This window comes from Trichosurus vulpecula, chromosome 4 (assembly GCF_011100635.1).
Source record: "Trichosurus vulpecula isolate mTriVul1 chromosome 4, mTriVul1.pri, whole genome shotgun sequence".
Taxonomy (NCBI): Eukaryota; Metazoa; Chordata; class Mammalia; order Diprotodontia; family Phalangeridae; genus Trichosurus; species Trichosurus vulpecula.
This window is the reverse complement of record NC_050576.1, coordinates 112630480-112649317: the sequence shown is the minus strand read 5'-3', so window position 1 is coordinate 112649317 and position 18838 is coordinate 112630480. Positions and strand designations below refer to the sequence as shown.

The window sequence follows — 18838 nt, the reverse complement described above, 5'->3', positions numbered from 1 at the left end:
CCTCCACCCCCATCTGCCCTCCCCTCCATCATCCCCCCCTTTTATTTTTTTTTATCTTCCTCCTTCTTCTTTCCTGTGGGGTAAGATACCCAACTGAGTATGTATGGTATTCCCCCTCAGGCCAAATGTGATGAGAGCAAGGTTCACTCATTCCCCCCTCACCTGCCCTCTCCCCTCCTCCCACAGAACTGCTTCCTCTTGCCACCTTTATGCGAGATAATCCACCCCATTCTATCTCTCCCTATCTCCCTCTCTCAGTATGTTGCTCTCTCATCCCTTAATTTCATTTTATTTCTTTTAGCTATCTTCCCTTCATCTTCAACTCACCCTGTGTTTGCTCTCTCTCTTTTACATATATATATACACATATATACATATATAAAAACACACACATATATATATACACATACATACATATACACATAGATATATACATACATATACATTCACCTATATATATATACATAAACATATATATATATGCATATTCCCTTCAGCTACCCTAATACTGAGGTCTCATGAATCATACATGTCATCTTTCCATGTAGGAATGTAAACAAAACAGTTCAACTTTAGTAAGTCCCTTGCAATTTTCGTTTCTTGATTACCTTTTCATGCTTCTCTTCATTCTTGTGTTTGAATGTCAAATTTTCTATTCAGTTCTGGTCTTTTCACTGAGAAAGCTTGAAAGTCCTCTATTTTATTGAAAATCCATATTTTGCCTTGGAGCATGATACTCAGTTTTGCTGGGTAGGTGATTCTAGGTTTTAATCCTAGCTCCATTGACCTCCGGAATATCGCATTCCAAGCCCTTCGATCTCTTAATGTAGAAGCTGCCAGATCTTGGCTTATTCTGATTGGGTTTCCACAATACTCAAATTGTTTCTTTCTGGATGCTTGCAGTATTTTCTCCTTGATCTGGGAGCTCTGGAATTTGGCGACAATATTCCTAGGAGATTTCTTTTTAGGATCTATTTGAGGAGGCGATCGATGGATTCTTTCAATTTCTATTTTGCCCTGTGGCTCTAGAATATCAGGGCAGTTCTCCTTGATAATTTCTTGAAATATGGTATCTAGGCTCTTTTTTTGATCATGGCTTTCAGGTAGTCCAATAATTTTTAAATTATCTCTCCTGGATCTATTTCCCAGGTCAGTGGTTTTTCCAAGGAGATATTTCACATTGTCTTCCATTTTTTTATTCCTTTGGTTCTGTTTTATAATATCCTGATTTCTCATAAAGTCACTAGCTTCCACTTGCTCCAACCTAATTTTTAAAGTAGTATTTTCTTCAGTGGTCTTTTGGACCTCCTTTTCCATTTGGCTAATTCTGCCTTTCAAGGCATTCTTCTCCTCATTGGCTTTTTGAAGCTCTTTTGCCATTTGAGTTAGTCTGTTTTTTAAGGTGTTGTTTTCTTCAGTGTATTTTTCAGTATTTTTTTGGGTCTCCTTTAGCAAGTCATTGACTTGTTTTTCATGGTTTTCTCGCATCCTTCTCATTTCTCTTCCCAATTTTTCCTCTACTTCTCTAACTTGCTTTTCCAAATCCTTTTTGAGTTCTTCTATGGCCTAGGGCCAGTTCATGTTTTTCTTGGAGGCTTTTGTTGTAGGCTCTATGACTTTGTTGTCTTCTTTAGGCTGTATGTTTTGGTCTTCTTTGTCACCAAAGAAAGAATCCAAAGTCTGAAACTGAATCTGGGCGCGTTTTCACTGCCTGGACATATTCCCAACCCACTAACTTGACCCTTGAGTTTTTCAGTGGGGTATGACTGCTTGTAGACTAACGAGTTCTATGTTCCACGTTTGGGGGGGAGGTGCCAGCTCTGTCATTCCCGCACTACTCCTTCCCCAAGAACCCCCAGTCCAGACTGGGCTTAGATCTTCAGCAGGCTGTTGCACTCCTGCTCTGATCCTCCACTTAACTCCTCCCACCAGGTGGGCCTGGAGCCGGAAGTAACAACAGCTGTAGCTGCCCCACCTCCGCTGCCCCCGGGGCTGGAAGCCAAACCCTGAACTCCTTCCACTCCCGCAGCTTTTCCCACTAACCTTTTCCGCAGTCTTTGGTGTTTGTGGGTCGAGGGGTCTGGTAACTGCCGCAGCTCACATATTCAGGGCGCTAGGGCCCCCTCCGCCCGGCTTCTGGTCTGGATCGTCCATGCCGCTCAGGCTGGGCTCTGCTCCACTCCGTTCCCAGCTCCCAGCTCCGTGTGGAATAGACCTCACCCAGAGACCATCCAGGCTGTCCTGGGCTGGAGCCCTGCTTCCCTCTGCTGTTCTGTGGGTTCTGCCGTTCTAGGATTGGTTCAGAGCCATTTTTTATAGGTTTTTGGAGGGACTCGGGTACTGAGCTCACTCTAGTCCCTGCTTACCAGCCGCCATCTTGGCTCCGCCCCACAGTCATATATTTTAATGTCATCCATGTATGTTAAGTGATCAATAAGATGTTATGATTTGATTTCCTCTTTAACTTGGAAGTCATATGAATGAATGAAGTATATAGTGACTTTTTTACTATGTACAAAGTATTGTGCTAAACTCTAAGGATACAAACAGAAAAGCCAGTCACCCCTCTTAAAGATCCCATATTCTAATAAAGAAAAAAACCACATATATAAGGTTTCAGTTGCAAGTCAGAAGGAAAGATTCCATGGTCCTTGGGACGCAGCAACAAAGCAGGTGTTAATGCCTCTTCTTTTACGTGCTTTTCACCGATAAAAGCATTTTACTCAAAATGTTATAAAAGTGAACACTGAAAACTAAAACAATGTTTTTTAAAAAGCATTTTACTTTCTGATGTTGAATCATTTGACAATTCCAAGGACTTTGTTGGAAAGAACTTTCTGAGTCTTCAGTAGCACTAGCACCTGCAGGAACCATTTATAGGCTGTATCTCCACAGAGATTGCTTCCCAGAATACTAGCACCCACATATATACCCCTATATACATACACATGTATATAGATTTATCTAGGTAGCAAAACATTTGGCCTATCTCTAACCTCTTAGCCTTTCCTATCCCTTTCCTTTTCTACAGCTTTTTAAATGCTTTGTTGATAATCTTATTTATATATCTATCACTGCCCACCAAATACCTTCTCCCTCCACCCAAGTAAAAAAAATTCTTAAATCGAACATATGTATATACGTATGTGTATATATACATACATATTTTCCCAGGCAAACAAATCAAGATATTGGCCATGTATAAGAATGCACATTTGGTTCTGTTAGGTTTCTATATTTTGAGAATTTTTCTCTCCATGCAATTGAGAAATTAAGAGTATTTGGTACGATGAGAGCTATTAAAAATATTCCTTTTTTTTTACAAGATATGATTTATTTATTTATTTTTAGGTTTATTTTTAGTTTGCAACATTCACTTCCCTAAGATTATGAGTTCCAAATTTTCTCTTCATCTCTCCCCTCCCCCATCCCCAAAACAGCATGTAATATATAAAGACAAATTAGATCCAATGGGAGAAACCACAAAAAAGAACAGAGAGAGAAAGCAAATAATATGTTTTGATCTGCATTCAGACTCCATAGTTTATTTTCTGGATGTGGACAGCATTTTCTATAATGAATCTTTTGGAGTTGTCTTAGGTCCTTGCAAGCTAAGAAGAGATTGTATATCAAAGTTAGTCATCACACAATGTCGCTATTACTGTGTACAATGTTCTCCTGGTTCTGGTCAGTTCACTCAGCATTAATTCATGTAAGTCTTTCCAGGTTAAAAACATTCTTCCTAAGTTTTTTTGGATCAATGTTACATTTAAGGGATTGTGGGAAACTGTTCCATTTATGATAATATCCAAACCTACTTTCAAAACTTATTGACATTCTAGGTATTCAATAAGTGTGGTCCTAGTGATTTTTGGCTCCCCACTAAAATGGTTGCTATTGGCTGGTTCTCCACTGATACTACCCTTAATTCCCCTCCATGACAACCCACTAGAAGATAAGATTTTTAGTTAACTGGCCTCCACCTGGAATAGTCTTTGGACGACCTCTATTTACACAGTCTCCCTGAAGAAGTAGGCAAGAATTATTACTTCCATAACACATCATGTCCCTTCAGGTCACATATAAACCTCAATTTCTCACTCTCATATCCAATCTGTTATCAAGTTCTGTCACTCTACCTTAAAAACATCTCTTGTATATGCACCCTTTCCTGAGACACTATCACCACCCTAGTGCAGCCCCTCATCATCTCATACATGAATTATTGGAACAGCCTGCTTATTGTTTTCCCTGCCACAAGTTTCTCCTTACTCTAGTGTATCCTCCACTTGGATGTCGAAATGATCTTCCTAAAGTTCAAGTCTGACCATGTCACCCGTCCCCTGATTCAATAAACTCTAGTAGCTCATTATCGTTTCCAGGATCAAATATAAAATCTTCTGCTTAGCTTTTAAAACCTTTCATACCCTAGCTCCCTACTACCTTTCTAGTACTCTTACATCTTACTCCTCCCTCCATGTACTCTGTGATTCAACGACATTGGTCTCCTTGCTGTTCGTCACTCAAACGTACTACATCTCCTGATCCCGGGCATTTTCAACAATTGTCTCCCATTTTTGGAATGTTCACTCTCCTCATCACTACCTCCAGACTTCTTCAAATCCAGCTAAAATCCCACCTCCTACAAGAAGCTTTTCCCAATCCCATTTAATACTAGAGCCTTTGCTTTAATTATCCCCAACTTATCCCATTCATATTTTGCTTATACTTAGTCATTTACACATTGTCTCCCCAAATACACTGTGAGCTCCTCGAGAATAGGGATTTTGGGTTTTCTTTTTATCCCCAGGGCTTAGCACAGCATAGTAGGTACTTACTGACCTAAATGCAACAAATTCCATTGGCTGGAAGGTCATTCCCCTCAAAGCCCTCAAGTTAGAAGCTGAGAATTTGCTATATGCCTCTGACTTCAAGTCCCATCTTATCAACAAATGACAGAATACTGAGCATAAGAGACAGTCTCATCAAGTTAAATCATGTCTGTGGTAAATAAGTATTATAAAGGACAATGAAATTAGATTTGAGGTACTCTAAGTCTCTCCATTCTTCCCTTTATGGTCTTCATCCCATGGTATAATCTAACCTATTGGAACTCTGGGTGTGACACTATATGGAAATTATCCTTAACATTGTATTATTTTTCTTTCAAATAAGAATATTCAAGTGTATTGGCAGCTAAAAGTCTTGCCTCAAGTATTACTTAAGATGTTGCTGCCGAAGGGAAAAAAAAAGCACCAAGAACCACCAGATTGGAGCCTGATGGACCACCTCAACTATATGGCAGAAAACTCAGCATTTATGCAGTGACAAGAGGACAAGCCATGGTCCAAGACAATGCTCAGAGGATGCCTATGGCCTCATGAGATTCTGATGTTGTTTTCATGTGCACTATCAAATTCACCCATATGCCCATGAGTGACTAAAGAGCTGAATGTGAGTGAGGCCACCAGCTCCGCCACCTGTTGTAGTATTACATCCTTTAGGGCAGTACTTCTTAGAGTCACGACTCACAGTTTAAGAAGTACTGAAGGGTCACAAGTAGAAAAAGTTTAAGAAGCCCTGCTCTAGGAGACCACATCCTTTAGACAAGTAGCCACCATGACCTTTTTCTATTTGTTGAAACTAAATGAATTATATGGTAAAATTTGCAATCATATATTAATCCTACCCAAATGACTACATGCTAGCTCAAATGAGTGATAAAGGATACTGTATTGTACCCTTTAAGGTATGAATGAGTTACTTTCCCTGAATCACTTTCTAACAGGTGGCCTAATAACTAACAAACAACACAATCTAGCATTAACTGAGCAGAAGCATTTAGAGGCTACCATAGCCACTCCTATTCCTGAAAATGGTCTAACACACTGATAAATATCCTTGGAAAAAAGTCTACATTGTTGGCTTCACTGGAATGTACCATTTGTTTCAGGGTTGTCCATCCTTTTACTAAAGGCTTCCCTAGGTTGGAAAGGTGAGCTCATTAGATAACCCCCTGAGGAAGAAATTTCATCCAACCTACAAAAATGGTCAATTTTCCTATATGTTTATTACTAAAAAATAACATTCTAGGGATTTTTCACAGAAAAAAGTTGATAAATAAAAGATAAAATCAAAGCAAAATTTAATCAAATTCTATATAGCTAATATGATTTCAATCTTTTAATATGATTTTAGTATGTTCTAACTTTCCATCCTAAAAAAGGAACAAAATTATGTGTATCTACTTAACTCATGATAAATTACAAGATGTAATAGGACTATATTCATAAAGTACAAGTCAAGTACTACTTCAAGGTTTCATTTTGATATGGAGAGGATCCTATGTTTTTGAAGGCTATTGCCAGTAGAGCTCACATTCTAGAAGATTCTTACCAAGCTAAAACTCTTCAATAGTGGCAGTTTCTGTGTCTTATCTGAGGAGTAGCTGATATAAAGAAGAATCCTGAACTGAAGTTTTGATACTAGTTAATGTTTTCTTGACCATAGAAACTAAAGTACCAAGAAAGGAATGCAATCTAAATCAGTGGATATAATACTGATCCAGATATTTGAATTAGTGAGGTAAGTATATTTATAAGGTCCTTAAATTTCAGAGTTATCATATAAAATACAAAATGTGTTATTTTTATGAAAAATATTTAAAATCAACATTTATATCTTTTAAGTTAAAAAGTAACTTTAAATGGCTTGATTTTTTAAAAGTATAAAAGTTAGCCAGTACAGGTCTATTAATATAATCACAAATAAAGGAACTAACAGGTGTGAATATATATGTGCTATACCCTGAGACATAAGTGATGAAAGAAATTATCTTTGATAATGGAACATTGAATTAAGTCCCTCAAAAGCATATCATATAACTTCAGCAATCTAAAGCTATGCCACAGCATATAAAGTTACATACTATCCATAATAAACCAATAATAGCACACCTATAGAGATAGTCTCTCCAGCAATCACCTCATAAATATTGAGTATTTTGTGAAATAGGGGAACTCTGTCAGGGCCTAACCCAAAGATGGTAGAGATGGCAGCAGCAATGATGATGATAATGGCAGTTTTTTTCTTCCTCTTGCACCAGCATTTCAACTAGAACTGGCAAAGGCTTGAAGCTATAGCAATACAGTAGCCAAATTAAGACAGCATGCTAAATTTATTCTTTGCATAACAATATATTGATCCATCCTATTTAATATAAAAATGTGTAGTATCAATGTGAGCTTTATTTCAAAGTACAACTTATTTAACTTCTTAAATGAGAGAGCTAAATCCTACTTTGTGAAAATCTTTAAGAAATAACAAAAAGAAAAGAAGACTAAGTTTTAAAGAAAAGGCCAGAAGGAAAAAGATGAAAATGTGGAACAAAAGCAATTTCACAAATCATGTTAAATGTTCATTAATTTTTCCTAGATTAAGAAAAGTATTTAGATGCTATTCTGCTTCTATAGCTTATTCTAACTGAAAGATTAATATGGCCACCTAGAGGAGGAAAACATAATAATCAAACACACTAAAATGTTTTCTTATTTTTTCAGACTACCTAACATAGATTTGGATTTCCATCTTATAATGAGAGCAAAACATTTCCTGTAATTTCAAGCTATATAATCAGAAATAATAGTTATCATCATTATATATGTATCTATGCACAGATACATATATACACATAAATACAAACAAAAACTTTTTAATAACAAAATTCTTCTGGTAATACCATATGGCTGTGAATCATGGAATACCCAATTTCTAAAGAATAAAAACTACAGGTCACACTAAAGTCAATGGAGATATACATGGTAGGCATAAGCTTATTACCTTCAAAGAATTGTGCACAAGAAATTATTTAAAAGACATCAAAAAAGAGATGTATAACTACAAAAGGAGGTGGACCAGTCATATAACAAAATGAGAGATGACAAAAAGACTCTTCCCTTCAAACTGTACCAAACTGTAATTTCCAGATAGAACTTCTGTGGAGGAATTACATACAGGAAGAAATGGTCAAGAGCCATAGAGGATGAACACAGGAAGATCAGTTGTGATTTGAACCACTGGTGTGGATACTCTCATTAATAAGATCATAGCCATCTATAAAACCTCTAAGAAATCATCTAAATATTGCACCTTTGTTCTTCACATTCAAATATTATACTGCCAGATGCAAGACGAGAAAACAAGGAGTTCTGGGCAAATAGCCTCAAATTTTTCAGTGAAGCATTAGACAAGGTCCACAGCTGGAAGAACCAGGAAGGAAGGGCCATGAGAGACTTGAACAGTGATGAAATGCTTTAGAATAGCCTCTGCGGTGAGAAGGATAGCAAATCAGTTAGAGAGGCTAAAAAAATTTGCCTTTCTGCAGGAGGGCTCAGTTGAGATTCATAAATTTATAATGGACTTCCAATCAGCACACTTTTGTGATTTCCTCCATCTCTGTCTGTGTATAGAAGCAAAGGTGGCAGATAACAGAAATAATCCAAGGCTGGGTTTTCGCAAGTGGTCAAGAGATTCAAGCATAAAGGATAATAAATGGTTGAACTGATTCATCAAGGGATTAAGAAAGTGAAGGGAGGAAAATGTAGACAGTGAAGGAGTGATGGCCTATGAAAAGAACTAATGAGTAGTGGGATTGGAAATTGTCATGAGTTTGTAGAAAAGGGTTAAGAGTACAGTAAGGCAGAGGGAAAGATGGAATGATAAAAGACCATGATCAGATCAAGGAATTTCAGAATTCATGACCATGGAAATGAAACATGTGCATGATGGCAAGATCAGGAGAATGACCATCTCTGTGTGTGGCTGGCCACAGAGTGGAGGCATAGTTTATGGGAACTAAGTAGACTAAGAACTGAGACGTTAGGGGATTTGAGGGAGCACCAATATGCATGTTGAAGTTCCCTAGTATAAGGGCAGGAGTTAAGATGTATTGATAAATGAAGGAGAATGTTCTGGGAGGTCGGTAGATAAATGCAACCAGAATATTGATGAGGCAATAAATTTGGACTGAATGATCGTCCAAAGAGGAAAGGCTATTGAGTGGTGGTGGTAGAAAGTCTAGAGGTGGCAGTGGGGAGCAAGAAGTAGTCTGACTTCCCCACCACATCCAGTGAGCGTAAGTGCAAACAACACTAGAAAGGGTCAGGGACAAAATGTCAATGGGAGAGAGCTAGATCTTAGTGAGAGTCAGAAGATGGAGCAAGTGAAAAAAACAAAAGGCTTAACATGAGATCAAGTTTATTAATTATAGAACAAGCATTAAAGAGAGCCCAATGGGATGGACAGATAAATATAGAATGGGACATTGTGGGGGTGGAGTGGGGATTAAGGGAATGGGCCGTGGGGTATAGCTTTTGTACAAGGACAGCAAGGGGTTCCGAATCACGGGAAGTGGGAGAATATGAAGGCAGGAGTATGCTAACCACTAGATATAAATTCAGGCAGATTACCACTAGCTGTAGAGAGGTAACTTGAAGGAGGGAGGTAATTAGAGTGTTCAAGGCCTTTCTGTTAAATTCAGACTCATAGCAGGTAGTAGTGTATCCTGTGAGGTCCAGGAAGCCCACCTCAGAGCAGAAAAGGACAGGCAAAGATATGACTGGGGAAAGTCCATACAGGAGGCAGAAACTGGCAATCTGAGGTGATTCTGGTCCAGGAATAACTGGGAGGTAAGTGGTCTAGACCAGAGCTAATCCAGTCCTCACAGGGCTGGGAAGGTCCTGGACAAAGAGGCTAGAGACAAGTACCCTAGATCTAGTGCTGATGCAGGACTCTCTGAGAAGACCCTGGAGGAAAAAGCCCTTAAATTATTCACTATGTGTAATTTTCCCATATTAGCTCACCATATAATAGCTACTTGATCACCCAATCAAGTTGTGTCACAATAAGCATTACTTAAATATTAACCAGCTAGATATGTCAAGACTTAGATACTAGGGCACTGTATTATTATTAAAACAACTTCTTAAAAAGCATCTACTTATATTTGACATCCATAAATGGTTCATAAATGGCTCACAAACATACCAAAAACTAACTATAAATCACTATGTAGTACGGAATTTGATATCATATTAACATGTTACATACATTGGTTGGCACTAGCAAGCATTCCACATGAGCTGTTAAGCCTTCCTCTTTCAATGCCTTTGTCAATTGTTCCATCATTAAAACACTGACTTTTCAAGTTCCACTCTCACAATATACATTTCTACACTTCAATAGCCTCTGAGTACCTCAAACTCATGAAGTCATAGAGTCCAAGAATCTCAAGCTGGGAAGGGCAGTTGAGGTCATATAATCTAACATATAATGACAAATGCTAATCCTGCCTCCACTTAATCATTTGCAGTGATGAGGAACTCACTACCTCCAAAATTTTGGAAGTGAAACCATTTATAGTCATCACCTATTGTTAAGAATTACTTCCTGACATTTGGCAGAATGCAACTCTCAGTAACTTCTACCTATTTCTACTAGTTCTACTCTCTGGGGTACCAAATAAATTAAATCTAGTATCTCTTCCACATAATAGTCTTACAAATGCTTGAAGACAGCTGAGATGACTTCAAGTCTTCTCTTTTCCAGGTTAAACACAAGCCTCAAAGGATCTTCACATGTTATGATCTGCAGTCCCTTTATCATATTGGCGACTCTCCTCCAGGTGAGCTCCAGTTAGTAAATGTCTTCCTGAGAATATCATCCCCAAAAATGAACAGAATATTCGAGATGTGATCTGATCAGGATAGTGTATATTAGAACTATCAACTCCCTCATTCCAAATACTATGCTCTTTCTACACATCTAAAACAATTCATCATTTCCTCCAAGTCAGCTGCACATCCTGATTTATCTAATTTTTTTCCTCTGACAACTGATGTAGTTTTAATTAGTTGTTTTCTAAAGTTCCTACTAGTTCTACAATCCTACTTTATTAATGATGTTACTATTCTTCTAATTCAATAATATTTATGTATTTATTCATGTATTTATAAAAAAATTTACTAATTTACTAAGCACTTATATGTGAAGTGTGGTAGATAGTGAAAATACACAAATCAAAAACATACTCTATTTTCTGCCTTTAAGAAACATACATCCTCAGGCTTTAATCTAGTAATCACCTATGACTTCCACACAGTTCTTTACATCCAATCATCTACTAAGTCCTTTTGATTTTTCCTCTAATATGACATTGTTCACAATCATCCCTCCATTTCCAACTTGCTTGATTCATCCTTCACAGAATTTCAAAAGAAGAAGTGATCTAGGAAACCATGTAGAAGAAGTCATATTTGTCCAAGAGTTTCATAACTGGTTTCCCTGTCTCCAATCCATCCTACACACTACCATTGGATTAATCTTCCTAGACAATGCTCCCATTACATTACTTGTCAGGTTAAAGTTTCAACAACTTTGCTTCAGATTCAACACTTTTTTCAATCTAACCCAAATTTATCTTTCCTGCCTTGTTTTTCCACTATTGCATTATGCCAATTTATACTTCAGCCAGGCTGATGAACTCACTCTCCATTTTTCAAACATTCTCTGTTTTCACTTATAATACCACTCCCCTTGCCTAAAATTCCACCTTCATTTTCAAAGCCTTCCTAGCTTTCAAAGTCCAACTCAAGTCCCACAGGGAATTACTCCTCCTCTAAACACCTACAGAAATTCTGTCTATACTACTCATTTGGAATTTATCAAATACTTTCTTCTGTTATTTGTTATATTTTCGCGTATAAATATTTTACCTCCATGATTATTTTGTAAGCACTTTGATGGCAAAAACAGGAAGGTATTTTTATAGTGCCTGACACACAGAAGGCATACAATACATAAGTGACTAGCTGATAATTATAGCTATGAACAAGAGACTTACGACGATGCTGTACTAATCTGATACTTACTTATTGATTTAAAAAGCATTTATTAAGCACCAATTATATTCCAGTTACTGAGCCAGGTGTGAACACAGGGACAAAAATGACAACATAAATTTTTGCACATGGTCAATATGGAATTTTAACATGCATGTGTTACCAAGGTTAAGAGTGAGAGAAAATAAATATTTATTAATGAAAAAATAAAAATAGACAAAAAAATGTCAAATTATTTGTCATTTTCTTTTATGGTCCACACAGAACTGCCTAAGAGTTGAGGCAAAACTTACATGTTCCTGTAATATATATGTTGTAAATTATAAAACTGTGTTCAATTCATTGAAAAAAATTTCCATCTTACCTTCATCTATTGATGCTTCACTACTATATCCATCATACTCTGCAGACAGAGGACTGTATTTTTGTCTGGTCTCCCAAACGTAATTCTTTTGTCTTCCACCTGCCACTGATAGCCTGGAATTGTGTGTCCTGGACAATGCTTCATGGTATTTACCCAGTGCTTCATCTTCACTTTCAGAGGATGAACCATGCTGATCTTTATCCATGTATGAATTATCTATTTCGAACAAATGGTGGTAGAAAATTATAACTTCCATGTAAAAAAGGTCACAAATTAATAAAAGTACTTTGAGTTATCCTGAATTTAAGTTTTTAGAAACATAAAATTTTTTATTATGATCGTAGATTTCACATTAAAGAAAACTCATTCTAAAAATAGATTGCTTTAGTGCCTATTATACTAAAATTTTTGATTATAGAATTTTTCAGGAAATTACAATGCTTAGAGTAGGATGGAATATCATCTTATTCCCATTTCATGGACTTGAAATCACCCTAGTTGGTTTAATTATCTAGGGCTACCATCTTTTATAATTTTCACAAAAGCAACATGATCTCTTAAAAACTCCATACTGGTCCCTTAATATCAAGACAATACAAGTAAAATAGCTGTCAGGTAGCAAATAACAGGTTAAAAAAGTTATTCAGCATATGCAAGGTACACTATAGCCTTCATTTTCTGGTGCATTTCCTTCCAGTACAATTAACCAAAAATTGTGCTTTTTGTTACTCTGTATGTTACTAATGCTTATGGGATAAAACATCCCGTTTCCTTAATTCTAAAAGTGAAATGATACCCAGACATTCCAGTTTCTTTTTTCTTCCACTTTAAGCAACAAACATAAGGTTGCTGAAATTAGCCAAGTACTTCAAACTAAACCATACAAAATTTTAAATTCAGGAAACTACTGGAAGAACATTCTCCAAAAGTAATCTACTCCTTTAGATCTAGTAATCCTTCTTAGTTTAATCAGTCTGTGCTATTTTAGCAACCAGTGTTTCATTTTAGAATCATATTTTAAAAGTTCAATAAACATTTATCAAGAAACTACTATATGCAAGGCAATTGATTAAGCACCTACTCTGTGCTATGGACATTAATATTTTTAAAAATAACTAAATGATAATAATTTTAAGATTACAAAGCTCTTTACTCACAGTGTCTCATTTAATTGTCACAACCTTCCTGAGAGTTGCAAAGTATTATTATCCCCAGGAACAGAGAAGAAAACTAAAGCTGAGAGAGTTGGCATCACAGGATCCTAAAGCTAGAAAATGAGGTGAGTTCTGAAGCCAAAGTACAAAGATAGATATGATACAAACTCTGCTCCCAACAAACTTAGAATCTTTTGTTACACATATACAAACAACAATAATGCAAAGGAAAGTGAGAGAAATGTAAAAGTTAGATTTAGGCAAGTGCTATAAATTGTTTCAGGAAATTATATTCTAGTGGGGAAAAATAATAAGTAGAGAAATATAATAAAATTAGAATAAAATAAATGCATAACAGTTGAAAGTTCTATAAAGTCAAATGAGAAAGAAATTACTTTCAACTTGGAGGATAAGGGAAAGCTTCATCTATTTCTACCAAACATGAGCCATAAAAAATCCTCAACATATGACTAAATGAGTGAACCACATGGTTTTAAATGTATTAATTGGCAAATACACATGTTTTTAATTAGATTAAAGAAATTTTTATACTGAATATAGTTTCTTAATAATTCAGACCAAGATTAACACTAAATTGTAAGGTTCTTAAGGACAGGAGTTGTGTCTATTCTGCTTTGTATTCCACTCAGTACCTAGTACAAAACCTTGCACAGAGTAGGCAATCACTAAATGTTTATTGAATAATCAAGTATAAAAATGACTTGATATATTTATAAAGATAAAGAAAAAAATTAAATTCACAAAAGAAAAAAGTTGTAAGTTAAAGAATAAAGTAAAATTTTGAAAAGTTATACCTATTAAAAAGCTGAGCAACAGGCCTAGGTCCTTTTTTTTAAACAATGCTCAAAATAACATTAATATATTTGTAATAGATTTGAGAGAAAAGTTAATGCTTATTAAAAATGCTACTCAATGAAGCATACTTTTTAAACTTTATTTTTGTTTTATTTTGTGTTTTATTCCGTAACATGGATAATATGGAAATGGGTTTTACATGACTTCATACGTATAATGGATATCAAACTGTTTGCTTTCTCAAAGAGGGCGAAAGAGTGTGAGGGAGAGATTTTGCAACTCAAAAAATTTTTTAAATGAGTGTTAGAAATATGATAACTATCAAGGATGAAAAAAAATGCCACTCAATAGGAAGATTCAGACCAGTCTTAAAATAGGTAAAAACACGTATAGGCAAGATAAGAAATTTGGAGAAATTTGGAAAAGTCAGAAGGAAATTTGATCACCCAAATCAATGTCCAAGTACCTCACCTTTTTCTGGTACTTTCTCAGTATATTTTTCAACTTTATTTTTTGGTTGTTCTTTATTAACAAAAGTGGCTTCATTTTTCTTTGTTTTTACTTCTACTTTCACCTTGGAACACTGCAATGTATTTGTCGGAGGAAGTTCTTTGGAATCGCCCAAACCAATTACTGATGCCTTGTGTTTAATTTTTTCCTGGAATTGATTCTTTGACTTATTTGATGATGCTATATCTTTTTTAATAATGCATTTCTGTGCTGTATGTCTATCAGTGTTCAACATATCTTTTGAAGGCTTTTCATTTCTTGAATTCTGACTTCCTTTTGTTCTTTTAACAACCTTTCCTGCTTTCTTCAAATCAGCAGGTACCTCTAAATCATTATGTCTGTTTTTATTCTCTTGAGAAAAAGAAACATCTTTATTATTTTTGCTATTTCCCAAAGATATATGTTTAGATTTAGTACATTCTTCTCTTTTGTCATTATCTGTAGTATTTTTTTGCTCCTGTGTGAATTTATTTCCAAAAGTATTCTTCTGATTTACATTCATTTCTATCAATTTTGCCTCCTTCAAATGTTTCTTACCATCCGTTGAATTTTTAAGCCCAACTTTTGTATTTCTGTTCTCACCCAATGGTTCTTGACATATGTCCTGATTAAGCTCTGACATCTCACTTTCAATGAAGTCTGCTTTCAAAAGAGAATCGTCAGCATTATTAGTTTCTTTATATTTTGGTTGGTTTTGCTGTTTATCCTTAACATGTCCTAATAGTCTTTCCTGATGCAGATTTTGATCTTTCTTGGGAGAAACTGAAGAACTATAAAAATGTGTTTGTTTTGTTTTATGTTGTAACTGAGGTGTTGTTTTCTGGAAATTGTTATCTACTGAGCTCTGTGGTATTGTGGCATTTTCTTCCTTAGTAAGGATAACTGTATCATCTGTTTGAAAAGCTTCATCTTCTGTGCGAAAGCCATTTATCATATTTGTTACCTGTTCAGCTACTGAATCAGTTAAGCTACAGCTGACCTCTCCAACAGCACTGGTGAGATCTCCTACAGCACAACTCAGATCTTCTACTGCACTACTAATTGTGTCAACCAGAGAGGACACTGAAGGTAGATTTTGCTGAAAATTTTTGAAAAACGCCATTTTCTAGCTCTCTCTTAAAAGATTCAATAAAGTTATTTGTCTTGCTCAATGAAAATAGTTGCTACCTTTGTGCAATTAAAAATTTTACATTTGCTTAACTGTTAATTTTCATCAGTTTGGCAGGTACTTATGGCATCGTATTTTAGTTTTAATCTTCTAGGAAATTCCTTTTGAATCATGAGACAACATGATGAAGTTGGAATGGTCCCTAAAAATTGAATCAATTGCATTAAATACAATTTTCCTCATTCCACATCTATTACAAGAACAGTAATACAATAATTTCCCTTAAATATACTACTTACTATATTTTATTATATATCAGCAAAGAATTATAAAAAATACTTTTATTACATATTTTCAATTTTGTTTATTCTGTACTCTGATGATCACATGTTACTAAAAAAAACTTCTCTATCTTTTCAAAGGAGAGAAGAAATTAACAAGGAAATCTAGTTAACTTTTCACTTATAAGAAAATAATTCTTTCATTAAAAAGGGTCACTAAATGGCTGCTAAAATGAGATTATGTTATATCCTAGATCTCAATTTCTCCTAGGTAAACTGTTGGTGATGGTCAGACATAGGGCTGGTTTTAGGTATAAGTCAGATTGATTCTAATCAGGTCATAAAATCTTCCTGATTTTAATGTCAGAGCATGGAATTTGGCAAGTAATAGATTTCTTTTAAATCAAAGGAATAAGATGGGACTATCAACTTCTATAGTTTTCAAAAGTAAGAAAATCAACCTCTTTTCCACTGAGCATTTTCCCCCCAGCTATGGCCCTTCAAAATCATTCTCAACGGATTAACATATAAGAATGACTCAGCCTTGGACTTAGGATGCTCAGAAGTGATTAGTGGGTTTCTGATACTCACATGATAGACCAGGGGTGAGGAACTTTCAGCCTCCAAGCCACATGTGGCCTTCTACATCCTTAGGTGTGATCTTTTGAGTTTTACAGAACAAATCCTTTTATCAAGGGAATTTGTTCTGTGAAGTTTGGATTCAGACAAAGGGCCTAACTTGAAGACCTAAAGGGAGGGTCACATGGGACCTCAAGGCCACAGGTTCCCCACCCTTGAGATAGACTATAAACAGAGTGAATAAAGAAATTCCATCACTGTATCAGTAATTCCTAGAATAAATGTTCTAAATTAAGAACAATGTCCTTTGTATGTTTTGTCAATATTCTGGCAAACTGATACTTAATAAATTTCAAATAATGGTAAAATTATATTTGCCTATGTTACTAAGGGAAGAACACTGCTCTCAAAAATCAGGAGCCACACTAAATATTCATAATGAGGCAAATCAACCAGTTCACCTGAGTAGAAATCAAGTTTGATTATCTTCTTGTAAGGAGGCCCCAAGATAATTTCTTTTCCTCTAGTTGCAGAAAAAAAAAGGGCAGGTTAGACTATGATTGAATGGATTTCTTTTAAGGCCAAAAGCAAAAAGTTCTAGAGGACTATTTGGTCCAAAGTCTCATGCTCTATAAAGTATCATACTTCTGGCTTAATACGTATCTTTGAAAAAAATTCCCTTTCTCCCAACTGGAGTTTTAAAAATACACATCTAACAATAAACATGGAATAAACACCCTTTCATAAAAGTATATTTTTATTCATATTTGTGGTTTACATTACTATTTCCTAAGCATCAAGATACTATTGAATGAAACAGTAACTTACTAAATAATCAAGTTAGTGTTTTAATCTTGGTTCACCGTAGGATTGGATCTACCATCTCATTTTGGTCTTTTTAAAATAAAATAGATCTTATCTCTATCTTGGTAATACAACATGGTAACAAACAGATCATGGTTTGTTTTTTAATTGTCAGAATATAGATACTTACAAATTTTATCTTGTGAATTCTCCCTTGTACTGTATCCTGAACCAAGATCTGGAAAGCCACCAACATTTTCAAAACACAACTTCTTATTAATATAGAGAAAAAGGAGCAGCATCAAGATTATAAACACCCCAATAGCTGACAGGACTCCAACTGCCTCTGGAGATACTAGAGAGAAAAAAAGTCATAGCTATAAACATTTATGCATCTCTTAAAAAGATTACAAATAAAAAGAAATCCCCATATACCTATTTAGGCTATTGTTTTATTTGCAGTAAACCTTTACAGTTTTCAAAATCCCCCAATACTAGTTCATAACTTAAAGGTTTTGACTGATTCTGCATTTTTCATCACATGATTTGATGCTGGATATGCAATGCACTTATCAGAGACACTTCCTATAAATTATACGGATAGGTGAAGCATTCAACACAAAAATATGAAAGACTGTAGAACAACACTGAACAGTATCATCATATATTCACCTAGTTAACATGGTAAACATTTTTATTATTTTCTAGTTCATTAAACATTTATTAAGTATCTACCATGTGCAAGCATTTATTAAGCACATTCTTTAAGGATGAGACTTTGACCTTTACTCTGAACTCCATGTAAATGTTCTAGGTGCTGGAAATACCCCCCAAAAAGAAAAAGAAAAACAATCACTATACTCAAGGAGCTTACATTCTACTGGGAAATATAACATAAACACAAATCAGTAAATACAATTGTGGAGGAAGGCTAGATTAGCCTTCAGTATTAAGACAGGTAGAAGAAGTGGCACTGGAGCTGACCTTAAAAAGAAGTTAAAGATTCTAAAGAGGCAAAAATTAGGTGTATTTCGAACATACGGCAGGCATAGTCTGTGTAAAGGCCTGAAAAGAAGAAATGGACTTTTTCAGTAAGGATCCACAAGAAGGCCAATTTGGTTATAATGCAAAGTGAGAGACACTATTAAACAAGTCTGGAAATGTAAACTCTAGGCAGATTATAAAACACTTTAAACAGTAGGGCGTGGAATTTGTATTTTATCTTGGAGGTATAAGAGAGTCACTGAAGATTTTTGACAATGGTCAGACTGTGCTTTAGAAAGATTACTTTGTCAACTGAGTGGAGGATGAATTAGAGTGCAGAG

At 35.5% G+C, this 18838-nt stretch overlaps 1 protein-coding gene across 2 annotated transcripts in view; it reads right to left on the bottom strand.

Annotated features, from left to right (window-relative positions):
- SYT14 (synaptotagmin 14) overlaps window positions 1-17868 on the bottom strand; it is a 198950-nt gene extending 181082 nt beyond the window's left edge. Inside the window, exons 1-2 of one of the 2 annotated variants that reach the window (XM_036756108.1) lie at window positions 17704-17868; window positions 12262-12477 (exon numbers count right to left, since the gene is read on the bottom strand). In XM_036756108.1, the coding sequence (XP_036612003.1) occupies window positions 12262-12477; window positions 17704-17815 (328 nt within the window). In that variant the 5' untranslated portion in view covers window positions 17816-17868. The remainder of the gene's footprint in view (window positions 1-12261; window positions 12478-17703) is intronic. The other variant, XM_036756109.1, reaches the window with a different exon arrangement.
- Window positions 17869-18838: the final 970 nt, after the last annotated feature.